Genomic DNA, 22,041 nt, shown 5'->3' with positions numbered 1-22,041 from the left:
TATGAGTGAATCTTCAAGGTATGTTTCGATAGAAAAAAACTTGGTTGTCAGCAGGTTTTGAACCTGCACTGGCACAGCCCAAGAGGCAGATTTATATTCTGTCGTAGTAACCACTTTGGCCAAGACAAGATTGAGATGAGCATCAGAGGAAACCATCCATGAGCGAATCTTCAAGGTGCGTTTTGATTTTAAAAAACCCTATTCTCAGCAACTTTCGGACCTGTGCAGTCCAAGAGAAACAGATTTAGATTCTGTTGTAGCAAGTACTTGGCTAAGATAAATCTCCAACGAAACCATCCATGAGCAAGGTGTAATAGACAAAAACCCTTGTTGGCGGCAGGTTTCGAACCTGCGTGGTGGGCCAGATCCAAGAGAAACAGATTTTGATTCTGTTGTGGTGACTACTTTGGCTAGGATGTTTCACAAGTGCAAGTTGAGGTGATCCACTGTCCATGAGTGAATGTTGAAGTGTGGTAAGAGAGAAAATCATTTATCGGCAGGTTTCGAATCCGCACCATGACCACTCTTGAGTGGTGCAGAGCAGATTTCTGGTGCCAGTTGGTTGGGACTACCTAAGATAGACCTTGAAGGGTCCATCCATGAGTGAATATTTGAATGTTCAAAGCGTGGTAGAAGGAAAAAGATTCTTGAGTAGGTTTCGAACCCGCAACAGATTCTGTCCTGTCTGACGCTTACCGCTTGGTCAAGATGGATGTTCGCGACTTGAACTTCATCTGTGTCGACAGTAGAATCGCATAAGATCAACAGTCAAAAAATTGAAATAAAAAGACTAGTTTGCGTTTTATTAATGGTCACAAAACATGCCGAGAATAAGCGGGGGCTGGCGCGCCGTGCTCAAGCTGCCAGCAGTCACGTGACCTGGAAATCCCGGCCCGTAGAGCTTGCCCAGCGATCTGAAGGTTGGTGTATGCATAATATTAAGTACACTACTTAGTACAAAGCTTCTCGGGGCTCGCCGTGACTGATCCAACTCCGGATGATGTTCTTTCCTTTTATTCTGGCAGCCATATCACTCCTGCTTTCTGTCTTTTACAAACCGTCTGAATTTAACACAGATGCGCTATCAGAGCAGCATTCACGCGTCCTCCTATTAACTGCTCATCCTGACGACGAATGCTTTTTCTTTGCACCAACAATTCTGGCCCTTCAGCGAAGTAGCTCAAGTCCTGAAATCTTCTCCTTATGCTTATCCAGCGGAAATGCTGATGGTCTTGGGGAACGACGAAAGGGAGAGCTTGTGCGCAGTTTAGACATACTCGGAGTTGAGAAGGATAACCGTTGGATTATTGAGCATCCGTGCGTCATCATAATACATAGAGTTCATAAGAGTTTGACAAGTTGTTTTCAGACAGTTGCAAGATAACATAACGCAGCAGTGGGATGCAGAGATTATTGCTGAAGTCCTTCGACCATTCGTGATTGGGCACAACATCACTTCTGTCAGAAATCAAATCCACTTGCATGGGTGTACTGTGCACACTAACCGTTCTTTCACGTCAGGTCTTGACCTTTGACACCAAGGGGATATCTTTGCATCCCAATCACTTTTCGCTCCCATTGGGTGCATCATACCTCATCAAATCTCTGTCGTCTTCTTCACATATATCTGTGCCACGTCTCTTCAGTCTAGTCACGGTGCCGGTCCTTCCAAAATATGTCGGGCTGCCGTCTGCCATTCTTACTCGCCTCGGCATCATCTCTCAAGCCTTTTTAGCCTTGGAACCTACGGTGGATTCACTTCCCGTCTTTATTTCAGGGATCCCGGACTACCTCACAACTGTAAGGGCTATTTTAGCGCATGACTCGCAGATGATGTGGTTTCGCTACTTGTACATGACGTCTTCGAGGTATATGTGGGTCAATGAATGGGTCGAGTTCAAGACTCATCCACTTGATGCTACCATATGAGGGTCTAGGTTAGAATAATCTAGAAGACCAGTAGGCCAGAATTTGAAATACATCATGCTGCACCAGCTACAAATCATTGTGTTGAAGTTGAAAGTACTTGTATCGGATAGAAGTTGTCCACAGCCACGCCCACGTCCCACTAAATATTACCATGGTCTAACTCAGTTGAACCATACATCTCTCAATTTGTTCTTGTTTGCTGCATTTCAGATTTTCTTGTTGAGTTGCCAAACGCCTGGGTCGCTAGAGTCGAGAGCACTATGACACGTTTCAGTGCCGCCGTCAGCGACAGTAGCGATGACGAACACGATGTACATATGGTTCAGGACTTCAAGAAGTCTCCAGTGCGGTCGCTACCTAAGCTACCGGAAGACCACAATGCCGAAGTTGGTTCAGATGAGGACATAGGAGTTGACCAAGAATCAGACGAAGAAACCTCGGAAGAAGATAGCTCGTCAGACATGCAGGAGGACGACCTAGCCCCCACTCGCTCAAGACTGACGCGCAATCACGTTTTGACAGCGGATTCCGATGACGAAACTGAGGACGGGTCGGAAAATACAAGTTCACGTTCTGCTTCTTCCAGTGATTCCGATGTGGATGTGTCAGCCCAACGGGAGGACGTTTCGGTGATACCATGGGCTAGACAAGTCGGTGTGGATGCGCAGAAGATGCACGTCATGCAGACTTCGCTATTTCGAATACCTGAGGAGGCCGTGGCAATTAAAGCTATGAACCGTGCAACACGACCTCAATTCAAGTTGCCGCTTACAGTCAGGCGAAAACATAGTCGCGACTCGATTGGAGATGGGCTGCGGATGGACTCACAGGAGGTCTGTCGCGTATCTTGTCTCAGCACAAGTCTTTAAATTAATTTCATGTTCTTCAGAGGGCATCATTTGCACATGATATTGAACCACCAGCTTACCGACCGTCTAGAAAATATGCTCGAGTGGAAATCTCAGCCTCTGCCGTGGCCGGCTGTGAAGATGGTCTAGTAGATGCTGGTTTGGCGTTTGGTCGGTCCTTCCGCGTAGGTTGGGGACCAGGTGGCACTTTAGTCCACCTTGGGCGACTTTGTGCTCCGTCAAGTCAAATGTAAGCTTCATGCATCTTCATGCAATTCAGTTGTTGACGTGTATCATGACAGTGACACTTCTGCGAATTCTTCAGTGATCACGAAGACAACCGTACCGCTCTTCGCAGGTTCTCATAAAGAGGCCAACATCCGGCTCTCACGTTTGCTGCAACACCACTTGAGCAAAACACCAATTGTGAAAGATGAAAGCGGAATCCCTTTCGCAGATCCTTCCACCGAACTTGATTTTTCCTCTTTCGTCTCCCTGTATCCTTCCTCCGACCACTCCGATGAACAGTCTCTTTTCCGACTCGGTCGTGCGTTATTTGACAACATCGACTTGCACCTCGCGCCGGAAATTACTGTTGACGTGCGTAATCGGATATCTGCAGTGCGCCGGAAGGCTGCACTGTCAGATTGGCTTGAGGAAGCCGTGGGCTGTCTTGTAGATGCTGATCTCAAGAAAAATGCCTCTGGCGACTCTGCTGCATGCATCTATACCCTCCTTACGGGCAACCAAATAGAAAAAGCCTGCGAAGTAGCCATGGACAACGGCTACGTCAAACTCGCAACCCTGATATCACAGGCTTCGGGCGACTTTGAGTTCAGGGAGGACTTGATGGAACAAATTCAGCTTTGGCGGGAACAGCGGATAGACGTGCACATCGAGGAGAGCATGCGCAAAACTTACGCCTTACTCGCTGGAATACTGGATGTTGTGGAAGGGTCAAAAGCCAGTAGTCTAGAGCAGTGTCCAGACGTTGACCCTATCAAGGGTCTGGACTGGAAGCGCACCTTCGGTTTGCATCTGTGGTTCTCTGAACCGATGGACGCACCAATATCACAGGTCTTCGAGTCCTATAACCGATCACGACAAGAATCGCCTTTTCGTGTCTCCCCTCCACTCCCAGCATACCTCGATCCCTCATCAGAAACGTTGCCATTCAACGTTCCCACCTCATCGCCTTCTGACGCTCTATTTTCTTTAATTCGCCTACATGCAGACCCTGCATGCTCATTATCACAGGCCCTCTCCCCACTCTCATTTGGACCTTCGCCAGGCAATTACTCACTCTCGTGGCATTTGTACATTATCCTATCCCGGTGTATGCGCATCCGTGACTTCGCCGATCGTGCAGACCCAGGAAGGCGTAGGGACGCCATGGATGATGATAATGATCAGCATGAAGGCCATAGTCCAAGTGCTGACCTGCTTGCGAGCAGCTACGCACATCAACTGGAGCAGCTTGATATGCTCCAGGAGGCTGTTTTTGTGCTTTTACACATTGAGGGATCTGCTGGGTGAGACACGTTGTCAATCTGTATGTCATGGCTACTCACGGTGGTGGCAGTCGTAAAAAGGCGATCAAAGACCTTCTCCACCGCTCTGCCGAAAAACTGGATGAGTGGATGTGTAGTGGCATTCTTGGAAGCCTCAAGATCCCCATGGCTTGGGTGAATGAAGCAAGGGTCAGCATTTCATTCTTCTCCTCACCCAAGCACTCACCCTTTTGTGTAGGCTGTGCATGCTATCTACGAAGGCAAAGTTTTCGAAGCCTACCAATTGTACTTGAATGCAGGATTGTATCAACAGGCTCACGACCTTGCTGTTGTTGAGCTTGCGCCTGAAGCAGTCATCCGGCAAGACCTTGATCTGCTTGTATCATTATTTGAAAGAATTGCCAATCAAACCGTCGATGGATGGCATACTCGGGGCAAGGTAACGTCATTTCTCCTTCCACTCTACCCATTTACTTGAAACTTCTGGCACCGACTAGGTCTATATGGACTATGCTCATGCTATGACGCGCATTCCAGAGCTGCACGCTTCGCTGACAGAGTCAACAGTGCCAGATGCAGTCGAGGAGCAAGAGTTGGACAACTTCACCCGTACTGTGCCCCGCCTTATCAACATTTTACCCGATGTGTTATCCAGTCCATCTGATCCACGACACAAAGTCGCACTAGCTGAGATGATTTCCGGCCTGATAGCCGTGCTTGATATAATGAAGCCCTTAGCACTAGTGCGTTCCTTCTTTTGTTCTGCATGACTAGGAAGCTGAGCGTTGATCCTTGTTGCAGTCGCAGTCACAAATAAAGTTGACCTCGATTGACGAGGCTACCAAGCTACGCCACATACAAACGACATTCTTTGAAAGATATATGAGGTCAATTCAAACCTCGTGAATTTACTGTTTTGTCGGATGACTACTTCTTCGCGTTTATCGTTGTATTTAACTGTCGTGAATACCTTTTCTTTCCGTATTGTAGTTAAGCAGTGACTGAAGTGGGGACTGCTCGTTCACGATATTCTTCGACGATATTGATGTGATTCTGGTTCAAATCTAAGAACCTGTTTGAATTTCGCTCACTGACAGAGCGCTTAAAGGCTGTACTTGCCGCATAGGTTTGGTATATGTTAGTAGGTCAGGTCCACTTGTTTTGGGTTGACTTCACCTCTTCCGCCGGAATGAAATGCTATTCCTAGCCATAGAGACTGCTTAGCCCTGCTTGTTAGCAGCCGGTGAAGTTCCTGGAATATTAGGTGGACGATGTTCCTGAAAATAGTATCGCCTCAAACTCAATCAATGCGCGCCATCGAGCTCGGGCGACTCAACTGAGCCGAGAACAACCAAAAACTTGCACGACTCACCAGTGACCACTCTACCCCTAACTAACCTACTACCAGCCTGGTTTATGCCGTTATACACCCATGGATGGCCAATTTAAACAGTTAGCCCTACGCATGGGGTGTCAAGTTTAATATTGTCCATCCAAGTCTAATTAGTCGATAGTTCAAACTTACAGGGCGTTCAAGTGCGTGCCTACCTCAGTCCCTTTGCCTTTGTAATCATACTGAGCGATGTTAGTAATCCTGCGACTTCTACTGACACACACGAGCCTTACATAAATTAAAAGGGTGTGATAGTACTAGTGTCTCTCATGGGGCGTCGCAGTCAATTCAAGTGACTAAGTCTCGGGAGTGGCACTTCGCCGTAGATCTTGTGACACGGCTACTAACCAAGGAGACTAAATATCACAAGCATTCACTCTGACTGTTTGTTTGCAGTGATGCCAGTCTGGCGCGCTACATGTCTGTCTGCGTTGGGCAATGCGCCTGCGAACCTTCCTCCCGTGCCAAAAAAAAATCTTCGACACACCTAGGTATAGAATCCGGAACTGAGCACAAAGGGTGCGCACAAACAATGAATCTATGATTGAGTATTTCGTCTACGCTCTCCCTCTCCCTCATTACCGTCATGTCTCTTCCTCCTCCTACCACCACCACTAGGCAGACTGTGCTGACCGGGTTCACGACCCCAATCGATACTACAAACGTTTTAAAGCAGCTCCGAGCCACTGCCGCACTGGCAGTGAAGAAGCAACAAGAGGCAGAGGAGGCGAGCCGTCGCGCTGCGGAGGACCTCCAGCGCGCCGAGGAAGAGGCAAAAGCAAGTAGAGCAAAAGCAAAAGTCGAGGAAGATAATCAAAGGAGGGCAGTGGAGAAGAAGTTGGCAGAGGTGGACAAAAAGAAGACCGGAACGGAACGCGTGCGCCGATGTACGGGATGCGCCAAGGCCAAGTTCGACATGCCTTGTACATTCTCAGCGGCAAGTAGCTCTATCACTACATGCGACAACTGCAGGCGCCGGAAGATTGCCTGCATATTCCCTGGAGAGGCGGAGAAGTCAAAGCAGAAGAAGAGGACAGTGGACGAGGTGGAGTCCCCTCATAGAGGCAAGGGCAGAAAGAAGAGTCGCCATCAAAGCCTGAGCTCGAGCCCGATAGAGATTGAGGAAGAAGTGCATGAGATAGCCCCAGTCCCAGCTGCTCTGCAGATGCTGGCAAACAAAATCGGGCAGCTTACTGATTTGGTGGGTCATGTCAATAACGCGATGGCGGAGGGGTTCGCCGCGCACCGGAAAGAGCTGCACCGAATGGTTACTGCGCTAGACCTCCTTCTGGAGTACCGGGAGGAGTCGGCCACAAACGAGTCGATTAAACAGGAATAAATATTAACTTGCAGGTGCTCTAAATAAGTTATGAGTACTAAATATTAAGTACTAGTCATCTATACGACATCTATGCTCATCTATGTGCCACTGCATTCAGTCTAAAACACCATCTCAGTCGATACTCTTCCCGCACTGTAATAGAATTGTAGCTAGTACGCCAAGCTCCAATAGCCCGAGCTGGATCGCATAGGGTGTCATTTCGAGTATCACAACATCGTACGTCTTCGATACTCGAGCGAGTACGTCATACGAGCCCGGAATAGATAGCTAGTCAGCGGCACAGCACCCGAATCAGCTATGGTTGTGTGGTAGAAAATATCTAACCTACCTGCAGAAATCTGTCATGGGGTCTCCAGGAGTAGCCAACACCGTTGTGGACCATGAATCGATGGCTACCGGATTTTACATGAATGAGGAACCCCCAAAAAACCAATTAAACGCACCTCCTGTCCGTTGAGAGCCTAAGCCACTGGCCCATGGGCTGTTTCGCGACCAGACTACGCGCCTCTACTGTGGGGCGGTCCCGCCACTCCAACAGCGCAATATTCGAGCCTTGTGCATCCTTCAGGACGGTGTGACCCCCGTCTGTTACGACACGGAAATACGTCTCGTTGCGCGGTCCAATCACCTTGCAGTTCAAAATCGTAGGACTCAACGACGTGAACTTGAGTGTGATCGCGCCCGGAAGTATTGAGGGTACAGAGGGATAGGGGAGGGCACCAAAGATGGACGGCGGGGGCACGCTGGTATTCCAGGTGGACTGACCGTTTCCTGCGTTCCATCCATCTTGCGCTGCGAATGGGTTGCTTCCATACATGGCTGCGGACGTGAACAGGGAAATAGCTGAGTGAATGAAAGATTTGTGTGTTGACAGATCGAATAGACACGCGGCCCCATGCCTGATATACGATCCAACGACCAAATTGCGATGCACGAGAGGGGCACTCGAACTCACTGCAATTTACATTACAAGGCTAAACGCACTGGCGAATCAGTAGCAGAAAGGGTGTCGCGTGCAATTACTACGCGCCAAGGGGGGACGTATGGTCAGCATGTGTAAATCCGGGAGAGAAACTTCCGTGATATGCTAAGCTGGCTCCGGATGCAGTCACTAGGGACCGCAGGCGCGAGTTATGACACGCGGTTACATTCGACATAGCTACGAAGAATGTGTTTGTGCAGGGGTGCCAAGCGTTGAGGCCGAGGCGCTATACGCAGCACATATTGTCGTCAGTGCTCGGGAGCTATTTTTGGGCTGCATGTGATACCCGGTGCTGGATTAGTAGTAACGTTGACTCGTAACGTTGAGTAACACCGACTCGCCGACTCGGAGAGGCGCCCATCGTAGCTAATCGGACAAGAGATTCTTGCAAGTAGTCGGCAGCTCTGTAGCAAGTGTTTGAGATACCTGCATGCACTTGGAAGTTTGAGAAATAGCACCCGTACATCATCAGGAAGGATTATCGTCGGGAAGGCACAACATTTCCTAAACACGTCTCATCCCGAAGCGTTTCAAGTTGCTAGTTGAACGTTGAGCTCCCGCCCCTAGTGACGCTCTCCTAAACCATTCGGAGTCAGCGTTTGAAGGAAGCACCACTGATAATGCCGTTTCTTACTGACCATTGGTGCCAAGCCGTTGCAAGACAACAATTTTAAAGTGCGCACCCACGTTTCGAGTTATTGTTGGCAGTGCAGCCACATGGCCAAGCACCACGCCACGAGTCCTACGACAAGGACGGCCCTTGGGCATATGATACTGGTGAAATCACTCGCATACAAGAAACAGCAGTAAACTCGAGGGCGGAAGGGCAACTTGACATGGACAAGCAAAACAGTATCAAACTGAGACGGATTCCTGGACGATTCATCGTTCATTTGGTACAAACAAGCGAAAGGGGGGATACTAAAAACATAGACATGCAATGATGTACAACGGATGTTGATGCACTTTCATACAGCCAACCAATACAACTCATGTGTACCGCTTAGAGAAGTAAAAGGACACCGTACTACGTGGCGTACCTGCGATAGATAGATGAGATGAGATGATACTGAATATTGTTGATACGTACTTCCTTGTCCACTCCCGAGCCGTTGCTTCGTAGCGAGTACGATCAGTCTTATACAGATGGGCGATATCATGTACCAGAGGATCATCGGGATTGGGATCCGTCAGCATCGAACAAATCGAAAGTAACACTGCATGAACCACGATATAGGCCACAAGAATAAGAATTTAGCATACTCGCACACCTTTTGATATAGTCAAAGCTGGTGACCACTGATCCCTCAAAATATCCAGACAGATGGATCCATTGGCATTGATGTTAGGGTGATAAATCTTCGTCCTAAAGCTGACTTTGGGTGGCTTGAAGGGGTAATCGGTTGGGAACGTAATTGTAAGGAAGAAGACCCCGCCCGAATACGGTGAGTCAGTCTATCGCAATGCCAGGAGCGCTCGATCAGCATTGAACCAGAATCAAGAGCAAGACTACATACGGGGCCCATGATCGTTGCTTGCCATGAGAACATGTTGTCGCCTACAGGGCCTGCACTGCACGATGAGGGTGGGTCACGTCCGAGATCAATCAATTCCTGTGCGCCACATGTCAGAATTGAGCGCGAGCATCGCCACAGGAACACAAGTAGCAACAAACGGACCTTGTTAATGCGCTTCAAGGCCATGGCAGCGAGTTGTTATACAAGATTCGAGACTGCATTAACAAGCCAGAACGAATCGCCGAGAGATCGACCGGAATCGCACATAATCAGACGATATGATTAAGTCGTGGGCACAGACGCAGAATCATTGCATACGATACGAAGGTAATGGAATATGAACAAGACATAGATAGTGAGCAAGATAAATTTCCCTTAAAAACTAGAAGAGGACTTACAGATGAGTTTGTACGACAATGAGCGGGGATGCGGTGGTGGTAGAAGGGCAAGTAACAAGACCAGGAGATCGTGGCTATTTATGATGTTTGTATCCTGTTTGGTCCGGTCGCTGACAAAAGCAGCGCGTATCTTTCGAATTCGTCATATTCTAGATTTATGATAACCGTCTATTTAACGGATAAAGCCCAAAGTTCCGTTGAATTCCGGTCTTGTCAACTCGACTTAACGAGCATGGGTTTTGACTGGACAGTCTGTAGTGCGAAAAGACATTTTTCGCTGCCTATAACATTAGAGTGAGCATGTGAATATCGATATGGGTAGTTACCGTGTAGGCTATACTGGTCAGCTACTACAGCCCAGCTGCTTTCAGAATAATTGACCTCAGGCAACGCGCTATGTTAAAAGTCCAAGAATGTCTTCCCAGCAGCTTTGTTTTTGAGCTTCCCGATTTCTAAGCATGCTATGTATAGTGCTCTTGTGGACCACTGAGGCAGGCTTCAAGTTGCAAATCTGGTCGAGTAAATTTAAAACGGGCTATAAATTGTGCTCACCACTCTCAGCCCTTTGATTGACGCCTCGTTCGAGACCGCTTAACCAGATAACAGCTTGCTTGCCTCGATGCGGGAGTTCAGATTTTAAATATAATTTCAAGATTACTTGATGAACAAACTTCATGTCATTAAGTATACAATGTATCCAAGTCCCCAGTGATATCACTCAACCCGACATATGCTGAACGAATGGAAAAGCTGACATACCTACCAAACCTGTCAAACGATGGCCAACCTTCTCACTCCTCGTCTTCATCATCACTGATGACTAACACCGTTTCCTCGCACGAAGGCCAACAAAACCTAGTTGTTACAGCCGGCGCCTTACTCGGCACACCCACCGAATCCATCTCCATCAATCTGCATCGCAGCTTAGCTCTGCCCACATTGCCCCTAAGGTTCGATCTTCACATACCTGCTCCACTCACGAACAGCGCACATGATATTTTCTTTCTCCTCCTTGCTCTGCGCCTGGCTAAGCTCCGCAATAAGTTCCTTGCTTCGTGCAATGTATTGTTCAAGCTTCAGCTGCTTCTGAAACATCTCCTGTCGTGTATTTAAGGGTGCCGCGGGTTTGAGCACCGTCGGTTTGATGCTGTCTATTGTTTCGGAAATGAACGTGACAGCAAGTTCTTCCAAGCTCCTAGTCGAAAATCAGTGTCAATAAAATTCTAAAAAAGGCAGAACAAACGTTGCTGACGAAACGGTGGGACTGGGTTGCGCAAGGGCAACATCACCGTTGACAGCAGATGGGGTAGGGGGAAGTGTGGCAGGATCAGTGAACATGGAAGAGGAGGACGTTACGCCACGAGCATTCGCCTTGTTCTGCTTACTTTCATGAACGAGCCTTCGCAAGTTCATTTCATGTGCAATCTTGTCCGCCGACGGTTCGTATGCCGATGTTTCGCGTGGCAAAGGTACTGGTAGTTGTGAGGGGGAACTGGAATCAGTGGAAGTAGATGCGAGAGGATTGACCATGTCGAAAATTTCCATATTTTGTGTAGATGCACTAAATTCAATATTTTCCTCGAGTTCCTTTTGGGGTGCGAGTGACACGACCTTGGCTGAGTGTGAATGTTCTACTGATTTGCCGGGAGGCGCTTCTGTAGACAAGAGAGACGATGATAGGTTAGAATGTAAAGTGGAATCGGAGCAGACAGGTTGCGGCTCGGGAGGTATCGACGAGGCAGTCGTTGAGACCTCTGCAGGCTTTTTATCATGTTGTTGAGAACGTGCGGCCTCTGAATTCAACGCAGGAAGTGGACCATTGTCCGTTGAAACAAAAACCACTGCAGAATCCAAGTTCACATCCATAGGGTCCACCGTCGCACTTTTATCTCTAGACACTTCACTTGCTGATAGCAAACCGCCGGGCATGCCGCTCGCCACTACTGGCAAGGACATTTCCACATCCTCCCCTCGGTCGTCGTGAGATATGACGAGCTGAGTGGAGTGTGGCCGCGAAGATGCAATGGACAAATGATCCTCGTCATCGTCCTCTTGGATAAAATGACCGACCCCAACATCATCCTGCGAGCCACTAGACACCTCAAAACGCACAGAAAAATCATCGAACGAGAACCGGCGTCCACGAGGGGCTGGCACATCGATGGATGCCTCTTCCCGCTCAGTAGATGGTACGCGTCCTTGTTCGTCGACAGTGGTATTTCCACTGGCTGCAACTTGTGCGCCACTCGAACCTGCCTGAGGATTCGACTCAACTAGCTGCTTCCGCTGCAGCTTCTTCTTTTGCTTCTTGCTCAACTGAGCAATCGGCTCGTTTATCTTTCTGCTCCCATCCTCCACTTCGCCCTCCTCGATCTCGCCAACGCCAGCGTTAGAGCCCACCCCCGTAACCCTATACCACCACGCCCGAATCGCATGCTTCCCCTTCCCCTTTAGTTGCTTACTCTGAAATGCCCTCCGCGCAGACGCAGAATCCACAAATTCCACCAACGACTTCCCGTTCTTCGTATCCACATCAATGCACACTGGCTCTGCTTCCCCTGCATTCACCGCCCACTTGTGCACCCACGACGGGTTACGGAACCGTGTCGGGATGCTATCTAGCACAAGTGTACATGAGGGGTTCGGCTGCGAGGCGAGGCACTTCGCATACGTCCCCGTCTTACTGTTTGGGTCCACCTCCGGTGCATGCCCGATGTGGAGGAGCTTTGGCTTTCGCACCCGCTCCGCGAGCAGCTTCTTGGGGAAGGTGGCTCAGGCGTTGAAGAGTCCGAGCGATCGTGGTCATAGTCGGGATCGGTGGCTGATATGACCTGATATCCGTTGGACTGACTGACACCAGCAGCAACCATAGATGCATCGGCAGTTGTAGACACATCATCAGCCACAGGAGTAACCCCACTGGATGATGTCAAAACTGTAGCACCTCCAGCTGCGGCGGCGGCATATGGATCGACAGGAGCAGGTGCTGATGCTGGTGCATATCCAGCGGGAGCAGTCGGGACAGGTACGTATGTATATGCTCCCGGATTCGAATAGTCAGGATACGCTATGACATAGGTGGGTAGAGGCAGAGGTGGTGCAACAGTCATCATCCCATACTGCGTGTGCCACGGCTCGGACGGTTCTGCTCCAGTATAATATGGAACCGGAGCGCCTGCGAATGCGGGATTGTACATGGCGCCCTGCGACTGTTGCTGCTGCATTTGCGGAAACGCAGATTGTGGGGTAGGCGGGAGAGCTGTAGGCTGCCCGTCAGCATAGCTGTTAGCTGGCTGTGTTTGTATCTGGGGATGACCAGGCTGCGGTACAGGAGATGCAATAGTGGAAGGCCCGGCATATCCATTGCTCGCAAGTTGCTGCTGCTGTTGCTGCATGGCCCGTGGCGCAGTGGGCAGTGTCCGTGGTGCGATAGGTGGAGTTTGAGGAGCCAGGGTCGGGGACCGAGCTTGAGCTTGAGACGCGAGCCAGCTACGAGGTCCTTTAGGGGGACACGCGGCAGGCAACGGAGGACTGTACGGAAGGTTCGACCTAGGACCTTGAGGAAGTGCAGGCAGCCGCACCGGGCTTTGTGATGGCTTCGGAGGCAACGGGGCTGTAGGGCGTTCCCGTTCTTTGCCTTTCCTACTTGAAGCAAGCGCTACCCAAGGCCCTTGGCTGATATTCGCAGGGCCAGTCGGGATGACGAGCGATTTGGGTTGCAACGTGCAATGCTGCTGGGACCCAGAACTTCGCTGTGGAGCTCCAAACGTATGCTGTTCCTTTCTCCATTTCTTGTTTAGCTTACCATCACCTTTCCTCGGTGGCCAGCCAGTCGCGTAAAGCTGGGATCGCTGGAATCCAATACCACTGTCCACCCGTTTGCGTTTCTGACCAACCTCAAGACACACAGGCTCCACTCGACCTAGAGCGAAGACCATCTGGATGAGTGAAGGACGCACGCTACAACGGCACTCACCGTCGAGGCCGCGTCCTAGACCGCGGCCTGGGCAATAGCCCATATTCAGGGCCATAGCGTAGCCCTTGCTTGCCGTGGAAAGCTCCTCTGAATTATCATCTGGTGGAGTACGCGGTTGATCATTCTGGTCACTGTCCACAGAATCCGAATCAACTCGCAGCTGAAGGTCTATCATAGCTTCGTCCTCATCGTCTGAGATGACGATGGGAGAACTGATAGAACCGACACCTTGAGTGACCATGCCACAGTCGGTGGCCTGAAAGGTAGATGAATTGTTTGGTGGTCGGGAACCAAGATGTATCGAACTAAGAAACGTTCTGAAAGTCGATCTCATGGGTTCGTTTAAAGTCCGCTACTGAGGGATGCACAAGCTCAACGGCGAGCACAAAATGCAGGTAACATGCAAGAAACACGTTGTTTGGAATATCATAATCACTACAGTAAGCCGCAAGCAGGACCTCCGAAAACGTGACTTCCATTCGCATTACAGTAACTGATCGGCTTGGAGCTCCGTCAGACAGCCGCAAGGCAGCTAAAAATGCGGAAGGATGGAACAGCGCTGTGCAAGTCGAACCAGCGACAAAGGGTATTTTAGTACACTACTTGTGCTTGCCTTCCCCGCCTTGGTCTCGTTGTATCAACCCCACTCCGACAATCACACCGTCTGCGAGAACATCAGCCACTTTACGACCTTCTTTGGCATGATGTTCTGCTTGTTTAATAAATTCGGCCTTCACAGCCTTTGCACGCGCAATCTGCATAAAAAGAACATGAGTCAAAATACGGCAGACAGCAGGAATACTCACCTCTTTCGTGTGGTGGAGGCACTCTAGGTAATCATCCGCCTGCATACGACATTGACTAGGCGCGTCGGTTTCAGCGTAGCACTGTGGATATTAACTGTAAGAAGTCAATTTCAAGAACGGGTACTCTCGGGTATTACTTTCGAGAATTCCTGCCAGTAGGCAAAACACCGCGAGCGGCCTAAACACATTGTTCAGCATTCAACATAACTGACTGCGAATCATGCGCACCTCCAGTGTAACTGAAACCTGACTGTATGCAAATAAAACGTTAGAGAAAAAGCTTGTCATCAGCAGACGAGACACATACCGCCATCGAACTTGTGGAGGAGAAGCGAGTGTGACTCGAGTGGATTCCGGGTCACGGTCACAAGCACTACGTGACAGACAGCAGTCACAAACTCCATTATTGCACCGCCACATAACATCCCAAAGTTGAAAACAGCTGCTCTTTGTCTCAATCCATACAACGATAAGAACAATGGCTGATCAAGCAGAATTGGTCTTTGTCAGGAGCTTCGTGAAAGTCATCGGAGCACAGCCGATTGTGTACAGTGACGACTACAACCAGCCCCCACAAAATTCACTAAAGAAAGTCCCTATCTTACCGGTGCGTGTTAGACTCGAGGATCGTGTTTCATGGCATGTTCTTACACGAGACTTGTTTCAGGTTGAGCTTCCCCCTGTTCCAGAACGTAAAGGAGAGCCTTCTACACCGCCAGGTAGATGTCATCTCCACGTTGTCACTGATGGTCATCTAACCAGAGAACGCTAGCCGCATCAATCAGCATTACGTTCAAGTCAACAAAGCCTCCGCAGTCGTTCACGCTTGCCGTGCAGCCAACAGATACCGTATCCGAAGTTAAAGCCTTGCTTGCCTCTCAACCGAACGCACCGCCCGCAGAAGCACAGCGGCTTTTACTCAAAGGAAAGGCACTTGCTGACGCAAAGCTCCTCAGGGAATACGGCGTTAAAGAAGGAGACACTATAAATTTAATGCTTAAACCCGGGTTCGAGTGGGATCCTACTAAATCTCCATTCCCGTCCAGCACTTCACCAGTAAAGATGAAACCTTCCAATCTTCCCGAAATACAAACACCGCAACCGAGACTAGCAACAGGACATAGACATACACGCACGCCCTCCATCGTATTGTCGCCATCGCCATCAATCGTGTCTCTCGAGCCGGAGGGCAAACCTCACGACATTGATCTGACTCTTGATACATCTCTGATACCCACCGCTTCAATATCGCGTGCAGCGCGGTCAAGTTATCAGACTGTTATCTCCGAGCCACCATTTTGGGATCGTCTGTACTCTTTCTTGAGGTGAGCCAAATGATTGTGTATACACAGATCGTACTCAAACATATATTATCATCAGAACAGAATTTAGTAACGATAGTGATGCGCTCATCGCTTTTGAGGACTTCCTCCGGGCAAGCAAGGGAGGGTTGACAGCCAGTGAAATCGCGAAAATCCGTGATCATGTGGGCGTCGTCGGGATGGCGGGCACGTAGAGCAATAAGCATATCTTGAAAAGTTAGTTGGGCTTTCGCATTGCGCACTTGTTTCGATAATTCGCCTCGGTAGCGGCTTACCATGAATGCTTTACCATCAATCAGCAGAAATTCACGATGACCGACGCAATGTTGTGGACGATAGAAACATACCAAAAATTTGCCAGAAAAGGTAATCTTCCGCGACCTGCTGACTCGTCTCGACAACCTTCTCTGGTTAGTGCGGATTAAGCTGCTATTCTAATAGGTTTGTGCTTGTAAGTCAACAAAGATCGATATTTCACGGACTTGTAGGACGTGAACTTTCTGCCAGTATGATAGTGATCACCTTTTAGAAGCTCACTCGCAGCTTCAGCGTAAGTATGTTCATATCCGAGTCGCACCACCTAAGGCCACCAACCTGCGACAGTGCTGCATAGCCTTATTACAGATCATCATGTCGTCTTTTTGTGCTGGGATCACGTCTTTTACATGGCCGACCGAGTGTGTAACAGTGTAACGTAAGAACGTAATACAAAGACCTCGGAAACCTCATCGGCTATGATAATCGGTGAGTAACACCGGAGTCAGTGGAGATTAGTAATTACCTAACACAATATCAACACCCAAGCCTGCTCCTCCCCGTGCAGTGGGCTAGCATATATCATTCATAGCTAGAATACATCCAATAGAACATAGTGGACCGCTCTATGTGCTACCAATGTATTAGAAGGAGTGCATATTAACTGTAATACTTTGCACCTCGTTTACAAGAAAAAGAGCGAAAATACCAATGGATTTATTATGTAAGGTCCTCAGTGGTGAACGAGCCGCTGAAGTAAGTACCTTGTTGTAGGAGCCGAACAATTTCGGAGTGGTGACAGGTCACCGGCCCCGTCATGCACTCTGGTATATAAGCCAGGTTGCTTACTTCCTTGCGCAATCGACTTTCCATGTATGGCTCTAGGCTTTTGAAGCTTATAAACCACTCCAAACCCCTGAATGTGGGAGGTTCTTCCCCACGACCATCATCTCATTTATTGCTCTACCGCATACGAACCATGACCTCTACAAGAGATGTATCGGGCCAGAGTGATATCAGTAAATTGAAGACGGATTCAGACGGGTCCTTCAAAAGATCTCCATCAAGCTTCAGGAACTTCATCAAGAACGATGGCAAATTCCCGCCGGAGAAAGGTAAATGACGAAAACATATACATCTTGTTGACAAGCTCAGTCAACATACAGGAAGATACCATCTCTATGTATCTTATTCATGCCGTCAGTGATAGTATTATGATATCATGCAGTCTCATCTTGACTGGATATTCCTCAGCTTGGGCTACGAGAACCCTTATCGCCCGGAAACTGAAAGGACTCGAGGATTTCATCCGTCAGTCCTCACCAATTTTGTGCATTTCACGAGTTTATGCTACCTTTTTGCAGCTTTTTCTGCAGTGTCCCCTCACATGGGTGCGCAAGGCTGGCCGTTCAAGAATGCAGATCCGAGTTGGGCGGATGCAGATAACGACCCAGAACACCCAAATTTCCAGCATGTCAAAGATCTTTACCTTCTTGCTGATCCGAACTATGGTGGAAGGCATGTCTATTCCCCTTCATCTGGTACTACTTGCTATATTGTGATCAGATTTACGGTCCCGGTGCTGTGGGACAAGAAGCTCGACACTGTTGTCAACAACGAAAGCTCTGAAATCATTCGCATATTCAATACCGCCTTTAATCACTTGCTTCCTGCTGACAAAGGGGCGATTGATATTTATCCTGAGGCACACCGTCAAGAGATCGACAGTATCAACGAGTGGGTGTATGATACCGTGAACAGTACGTCTGAGTCTGTGGGTGAGGCTTGTCTTGACGGCATCGTGTGCTGCAGATGGCGTGTACAAATCTGGGTTTGCGCAATCCCAGTCCGCGTATGAGAACGCCGTTTATCCCCTATTCAAATCCCTCGACCGACTCGAGGAGATGCTCAAAGGCAAGGATTACCTTGTGGGCGACACCCTCACCGAAGCGGACATTAGGTTATTCGTCACCACTGTACGTTCGATCTTAAACGCACCCATCCTGCTCTAAACCTCTTATCTTGCTTTAGATCCGCTTTGACCCCGTGTACGTTGGCCACTTCAAATGCAACTTGCGCGACATCCGTCATGGGTACCCTAACATCTATCTGTGAGGTGTCACACATCTTTGTAGGATGCTTGACAGACTCATGTTCCATAGCTGGATGAGGAAGTTGTACTGGAACAACGATGCTTTCAGGTTGAGCACCAAGTTCGATCACATCAAAGAGCATTACTACTGGTCCCAGACAATGGTGCGTTGTGCTGTAGGTTCTTTAGCGCACCCATATTCACACATAGCAGGTAAACCCCTCCAGGGTAGTTGCCGCTGGCCCAGTCCCAGACATCGAGCCTCTGTAAAAGTTTCATTGCAGTGATAGTTCTAAAGAAAGACTCCTTGTGACACAACAAAAAAGTCTACGTATTCTTACAGGATCCCAAAACCGAGTAGTAGTGATGTATCCTAATGGCCACGCATTTTGGCTCGCTCATATGAAGTGATAGACGATAAGTAAAACAAGGGAATGATGAAGGTGAGCTGCGCAACTGACATAGCCAATCCAAAAGCTCGCAATGGTTCAGTGTGATTGCAGTGTCAATAAGCAAATTTTCTAAAAAGCCATAATGGCGCCCATCGAGAACCCTATCATAATTGTCGAAAAAATGATAGTCAGGTGTTGACAGCCTATAGGAGATGCCGTCAGTAGGGCAGCTGAAGAGCCTGTCGATTTTGGCGCGCCCGTTCCTGCTAAGGACTGATCCGGATTTGGCTGCACCCTGTACAAAAAGAGGACATTGCTGTGAGTTATTCTGACCACCTAAGATTGAGGACGATTGCGACGCGGAGGAAGATGCAAGAGTAGGCGCGGAGAGGGAGGAAGGGGAGGAGGAGAAAAGATAGGACAGGAGGAGGAGGAGAGGAGAGGAATGAAGAATTTATAGACAACGACGGCGAAGTTTGAAGGGATGAAGAAGTCGTTGGAAGGAACAAGGAGTTCGGAAGAGAGGATGAGTGTGCACTCGCAGAACTCGACGAGAAAAGCATGGAACTTGAAAAGTTCGGTGAAATTGAAGTGGGCGTCACAGACGCTAGAACATTTGAAGAAGCGATACTCGTCGCAGAAGAAGTACAAAAATCACTATGATTGTGCCTGAAGCACGAGTGATGATAGTGGGAAGTGTGATTAATACCCACAGTTGATGTTGGCGTGCTGGATGTGGATGTGATCCCTCCGATCAAAACACCCTGACCGTTACTGATTGTGCTAAAGAAGGTGCAGCTGGAAGAAGAGGGTATTGGATGCGCAGGTGGCGTGACAGGCTCCCCTTGGTAAAATGTGGACGTCCCATAGACGCCCATAGGCTTCATAAATGATTAACTAAAGAAATATGCATAGAGGCAGCTGACACTAACCTCAGCCGAGTCACCCAAACACTGCTCAAACACCCCCGGAGAATAATTACCAGGCATATTCCACTCGCACCCCATGACGTCATAGATATGCTGGCACATTGTCGGCGCATTCACCGCGGGCTTGCAAGCGCGGAAGCAGAACTGATCAACTGCCACAAAATTCTGGGTGCGTAAAGTAAGAACTTAATCAGGACGCTGTGGCGGTCTGTCCGAGCGATCGGTAAATTACCGTCCACTCGTGAATTTGCTCCAACGCGCCGAATGCGCTAGAGAACACGAGGCCACCGACAGGATTGCCGTTGCCATCTGCACCGTGGGGGTCAAGCTCGCCGCCAGCGTCGCCGGCGGGAATGTTGATGTTCGTGAGATTTCCAACACCTAGGTTCACGATGGAGTTGTGGATGCTTCGCCTGTACTATAAAATGTGCCCACCTGTGACCTGAATGTAGTCTGGAGTGACCACGACGTGCGCACCAGTGATGGAGCCGTCCGGGATCAGTCGTGTTCCGTATCCACTCTGAGAGAAGATTACTAGATCGTTTGGAAGACTAAATATAGTGGCAAATCACCTGCATGCACCATGCTACTTCGATTTGCTGCGGGGATTACACGTTGTTTCTTCGCGGTCACTGAACAAAGAAGTGAAGGTATGTACCTCGGTGTTCCCGATGACCGAGTCAGGGCCTGGCTGAGGAGGCGCCCAGACACACCAATCCTGAACAGTGTTGACTGGCGACATGCTAAGTAAAGGTTAAGGATGCTTATCAGCAATTGGTGGCGCACTATAAGCATTCTGGCACTCCGACGCCTGATTGTAGCCAGTAGTGCAGTTGTTGTAGCCTGCCTGCCCTTGCTCGCTCTGATATGGAGCGTTTGAAGGCAAATAAGTTGCCGAATACGTAGGACTTTGAGCATAGCCTGACAGGACCAAAGACAGTGCCACGAATGAGACAGAATGAAACATGGGGGACGACACTCCTAGCGAACAAACGTTGATATTAGGGAGAGAAGGGAAAGAGAGAAATTAGACTGAGGGCTGTCCTGCAAGCACGGTCATAAAACGCTTGCTTCTCACCTATACTGGGCAGGGACGTCTTCGAAGTCTAGGGCCACGCTTAGGCGTGTCGTTTACATGACGTGAGGCTGGCGCCTATACCGTGACAAGCACGTTAGTGCATGACCAAGTGCCATCATGAACATTGCGACCTTTGACCTTGGCCTTGAATTGGTCGTTGTCTGGCGAGCAGCTTGTGATCTGGGCTAGTCTGGGCTAGATAAACAAGGTAAAAAAGACGTTGTTGTAACTTGTCGAGCAGTGGTCGCGTAGATCTGACTATCATTGAAGGCGCTCAACTGTCAAAAACAGGACCCGGATCGACTCGTTCGACTCGATCAAGGTTCTAGTACCCACGCATATAAGTTCAAACTCAAATTGAAATGATCACTGTACCTGCTGGCCCGATGTAAGTACAGCTATATCTGAGTTGGATTTTGGGATGTCATATCATATGACATGGGCAGTAGTCTGATTGTCGTTAATCAATGAAGGAGCTTAGCTGTCTAGAATAACACCTCCAAAACGGCCGGTTTTCGACCATGCATGTACATTCTGATTAGTGGACAACTTGCATGCGCTTAAAAAACGTCGAATAAGTACTATCGGTTGACCGCGTAACCGGCGGTACTAGATATTACCGTGCGGAGCACGGTCAACTACAATGTAGCGTGATATGTGGATTCAAAATAGTGACAAATAAACACCTATTATAGCAAGAAGGAAAACCCGAGACACCAAGCAAACAAACGTCATAACGAAATCCGGAATATAGCGTTCTCACGGATAGCTAAGGAGTAAACAATGAACCCAGTCATCTGATGTCTCTCGGGTGCGACCATCATGCTCTAACCACGCACATTTGTGTTTAAAGTAATCTACAGGATGAATTGCTTCCTGACTCTCCCCATGGACAAAGAGCAGAGAACGCACCAGAGATGGATGAAGAAACTAAAAACTGGCCAATTTTGGACAATTTTGCTAAAGATTTCGATGCCATTAAATACAAGTTCGCAGCACATCCACTTCCCCTCTACCACAACGACCACCTAGTACAACCTGAACATGCCAATGAGATTCTGAACAGAGTTATCATTGAAGTTCAATTCCACATCCAACACTGGTACATTAAAGAATTCAATAGCTTCCAAGCTGCAGCAGAAAAAGTAACAATACTCAAACTTGGTCCAATTCATGTCCCATCAAACTACAAATGCGCGCATCCAGGTGGAGACACAGAGTTATCAGGACAACCTGTATCAAAAAGAGCATGTCATAATGAAGAAGTGAGT

The 22,041-nt window shown here is 48.8% G+C and overlaps 12 protein-coding genes across 12 annotated transcripts; 5 read left to right on the top strand and 7 right to left on the bottom strand.

Annotated features, from left to right (window-relative positions):
- Positions 1-997: 997 nt before the first annotated feature.
- Positions 998-1,929, top strand: BJ212DRAFT_1476316 (putative deacetylase LmbE-like domain-containing protein; the record flags this gene model as incomplete). Its single annotated transcript, XM_041339359.1, has 3 exons — positions 998-1,317; positions 1,370-1,460; positions 1,522-1,929. 3 exons carry the CDS (start codon positions 998-1,000, stop codon positions 1,927-1,929), a joined length of 819 nt encoding a protein of 272 aa, XP_041197489.1.
- A 260-nt stretch (positions 1,930-2,189) lies between these two features.
- On the top strand, positions 2,190-5,077 carry BJ212DRAFT_1296059 (nuclear protein 96-domain-containing protein; the record flags this gene model as incomplete). The annotated part of the gene is made up of 7 exons (XM_041332392.1): positions 2,190-2,762; positions 2,819-3,027; positions 3,080-4,309; positions 4,360-4,477; positions 4,527-4,727; positions 4,786-5,031; positions 5,063-5,077. 7 exons carry the CDS (start codon positions 2,190-2,192, stop codon positions 5,075-5,077), a joined length of 2,592 nt encoding a protein of 863 aa, XP_041197488.1.
- A 1,190-nt stretch (positions 5,078-6,267) lies between these two features.
- BJ212DRAFT_1476314 (uncharacterized protein) lies at positions 6,268-7,020 on the top strand (the record flags this gene model as incomplete). The annotated part of the gene is made up of 1 exon (XM_041339358.1): positions 6,268-7,020. One exon carries the CDS (start codon positions 6,268-6,270, stop codon positions 7,018-7,020), a length of 753 nt encoding a protein of 250 aa, XP_041197487.1.
- A 114-nt stretch (positions 7,021-7,134) lies between these two features.
- BJ212DRAFT_1262867 (uncharacterized protein) lies at positions 7,135-7,840 on the bottom strand (the record flags this gene model as incomplete). The annotated part of the gene is made up of 3 exons (XM_041330297.1): positions 7,135-7,290; positions 7,352-7,415; positions 7,467-7,840. The coding sequence occupies 3 exons, from the start codon at positions 7,838-7,840 to the stop codon at positions 7,135-7,137; spliced, it is 594 nt and encodes a 197-aa protein (XP_041197486.1).
- A 1,192-nt stretch (positions 7,841-9,032) lies between these two features.
- On the bottom strand, positions 9,033-9,708 carry BJ212DRAFT_1296056 (ubiquitin-conjugating enzyme/RWD-like protein; the record flags this gene model as incomplete). The annotated part of the gene is made up of 5 exons (XM_041332391.1): positions 9,033-9,045; positions 9,096-9,222; positions 9,277-9,460; positions 9,523-9,618; positions 9,685-9,708. The coding sequence occupies 5 exons, from the start codon at positions 9,706-9,708 to the stop codon at positions 9,033-9,035; spliced, it is 444 nt and encodes a 147-aa protein (XP_041197485.1).
- A 1,157-nt stretch (positions 9,709-10,865) lies between these two features.
- On the bottom strand, positions 10,866-11,114 carry BJ212DRAFT_1262420 (uncharacterized protein; the record flags this gene model as incomplete). Its single annotated transcript, XM_041330264.1, has 1 exon — positions 10,866-11,114. A coding segment is annotated over one exon (249 nt), but the record flags the coding sequence as incomplete, so codon positions are not given.
- Positions 11,084-12,132, bottom strand: BJ212DRAFT_678926 (uncharacterized protein). Its single transcript, XM_041343793.1, has one exon. It carries the CDS (start codon positions 11,874-11,876, stop codon positions 11,133-11,135), a length of 744 nt encoding a protein of 247 aa, XP_041197483.1. The 5' UTR covers positions 11,877-12,132; the 3' UTR covers positions 11,084-11,132.
- A 293-nt stretch (positions 12,133-12,425) lies between these two features.
- BJ212DRAFT_678444 (uncharacterized protein) lies at positions 12,426-14,362 on the bottom strand. The gene is made up of 2 exons (XM_041343792.1): positions 13,897-14,362; positions 12,426-13,842 (listed from the first exon to the last, which is right to left on the bottom strand). Exons 1-2 carry the CDS (start codon positions 14,228-14,230, stop codon positions 12,539-12,541), a joined length of 1,638 nt encoding a protein of 545 aa, XP_041197482.1. The 5' UTR covers positions 14,231-14,362; the 3' UTR covers positions 12,426-12,538.
- Positions 14,363-14,495: 133 nt separating this feature from the next.
- BJ212DRAFT_1444581 (uncharacterized protein) lies at positions 14,496-15,015 on the bottom strand (the record flags this gene model as incomplete). The annotated part of the gene is made up of 5 exons (XM_041337979.1): positions 14,496-14,651; positions 14,703-14,783; positions 14,840-14,880; positions 14,931-14,952; positions 15,010-15,015. The coding sequence occupies 5 exons, from the start codon at positions 15,013-15,015 to the stop codon at positions 14,496-14,498; spliced, it is 306 nt and encodes a 101-aa protein (XP_041197481.1).
- Positions 15,016-15,180: 165 nt separating this feature from the next.
- BJ212DRAFT_1476309 (uncharacterized protein) lies at positions 15,181-16,218 on the top strand (the record flags this gene model as incomplete). The annotated part of the gene is made up of 4 exons (XM_041339357.1): positions 15,181-15,309; positions 15,370-15,421; positions 15,475-16,027; positions 16,083-16,218. 4 exons carry the CDS (start codon positions 15,181-15,183, stop codon positions 16,216-16,218), a joined length of 870 nt encoding a protein of 289 aa, XP_041197480.1.
- Positions 16,219-17,053: 835 nt separating this feature from the next.
- Positions 17,054-18,655, top strand: BJ212DRAFT_1324104 (glutathione S-transferase). The gene is made up of 9 exons (XM_041334514.1): positions 17,054-17,394; positions 17,446-17,478; positions 17,534-17,590; positions 17,644-17,797; positions 17,846-18,039; positions 18,092-18,255; positions 18,311-18,390; positions 18,442-18,535; positions 18,585-18,655. Exons 1-9 carry the CDS (start codon positions 17,151-17,153, stop codon positions 18,639-18,641), a joined length of 1,077 nt encoding a protein of 358 aa, XP_041197479.1. The 5' UTR covers positions 17,054-17,150; the 3' UTR covers positions 18,642-18,655.
- Positions 18,656-19,086: 431 nt separating this feature from the next.
- Positions 19,087-20,659, bottom strand: BJ212DRAFT_1261783 (uncharacterized protein; the record flags this gene model as incomplete). The annotated part of the gene is made up of 7 exons (XM_041330204.1): positions 19,087-19,644; positions 19,696-19,857; positions 19,925-20,073; positions 20,128-20,212; positions 20,265-20,291; positions 20,351-20,424; positions 20,479-20,659. The coding sequence occupies 7 exons, from the start codon at positions 20,657-20,659 to the stop codon at positions 19,087-19,089; spliced, it is 1,236 nt and encodes a 411-aa protein (XP_041197478.1).
- Between the last annotated feature and the right edge of the window lie 1,382 nt (positions 20,660-22,041).

Source organism: Suillus subaureus (genome assembly GCF_016647635.1).
Source record: "Suillus subaureus strain MN1 chromosome Unknown BJ212scaffold_4, whole genome shotgun sequence".
Classification (NCBI taxonomy): Eukaryota; Fungi; Basidiomycota; class Agaricomycetes; order Boletales; family Suillaceae; genus Suillus; species Suillus subaureus.
Note: the sequence above shows the minus strand (reverse complement) of the source record. Positions and strands in the feature narration are given on the sequence as shown.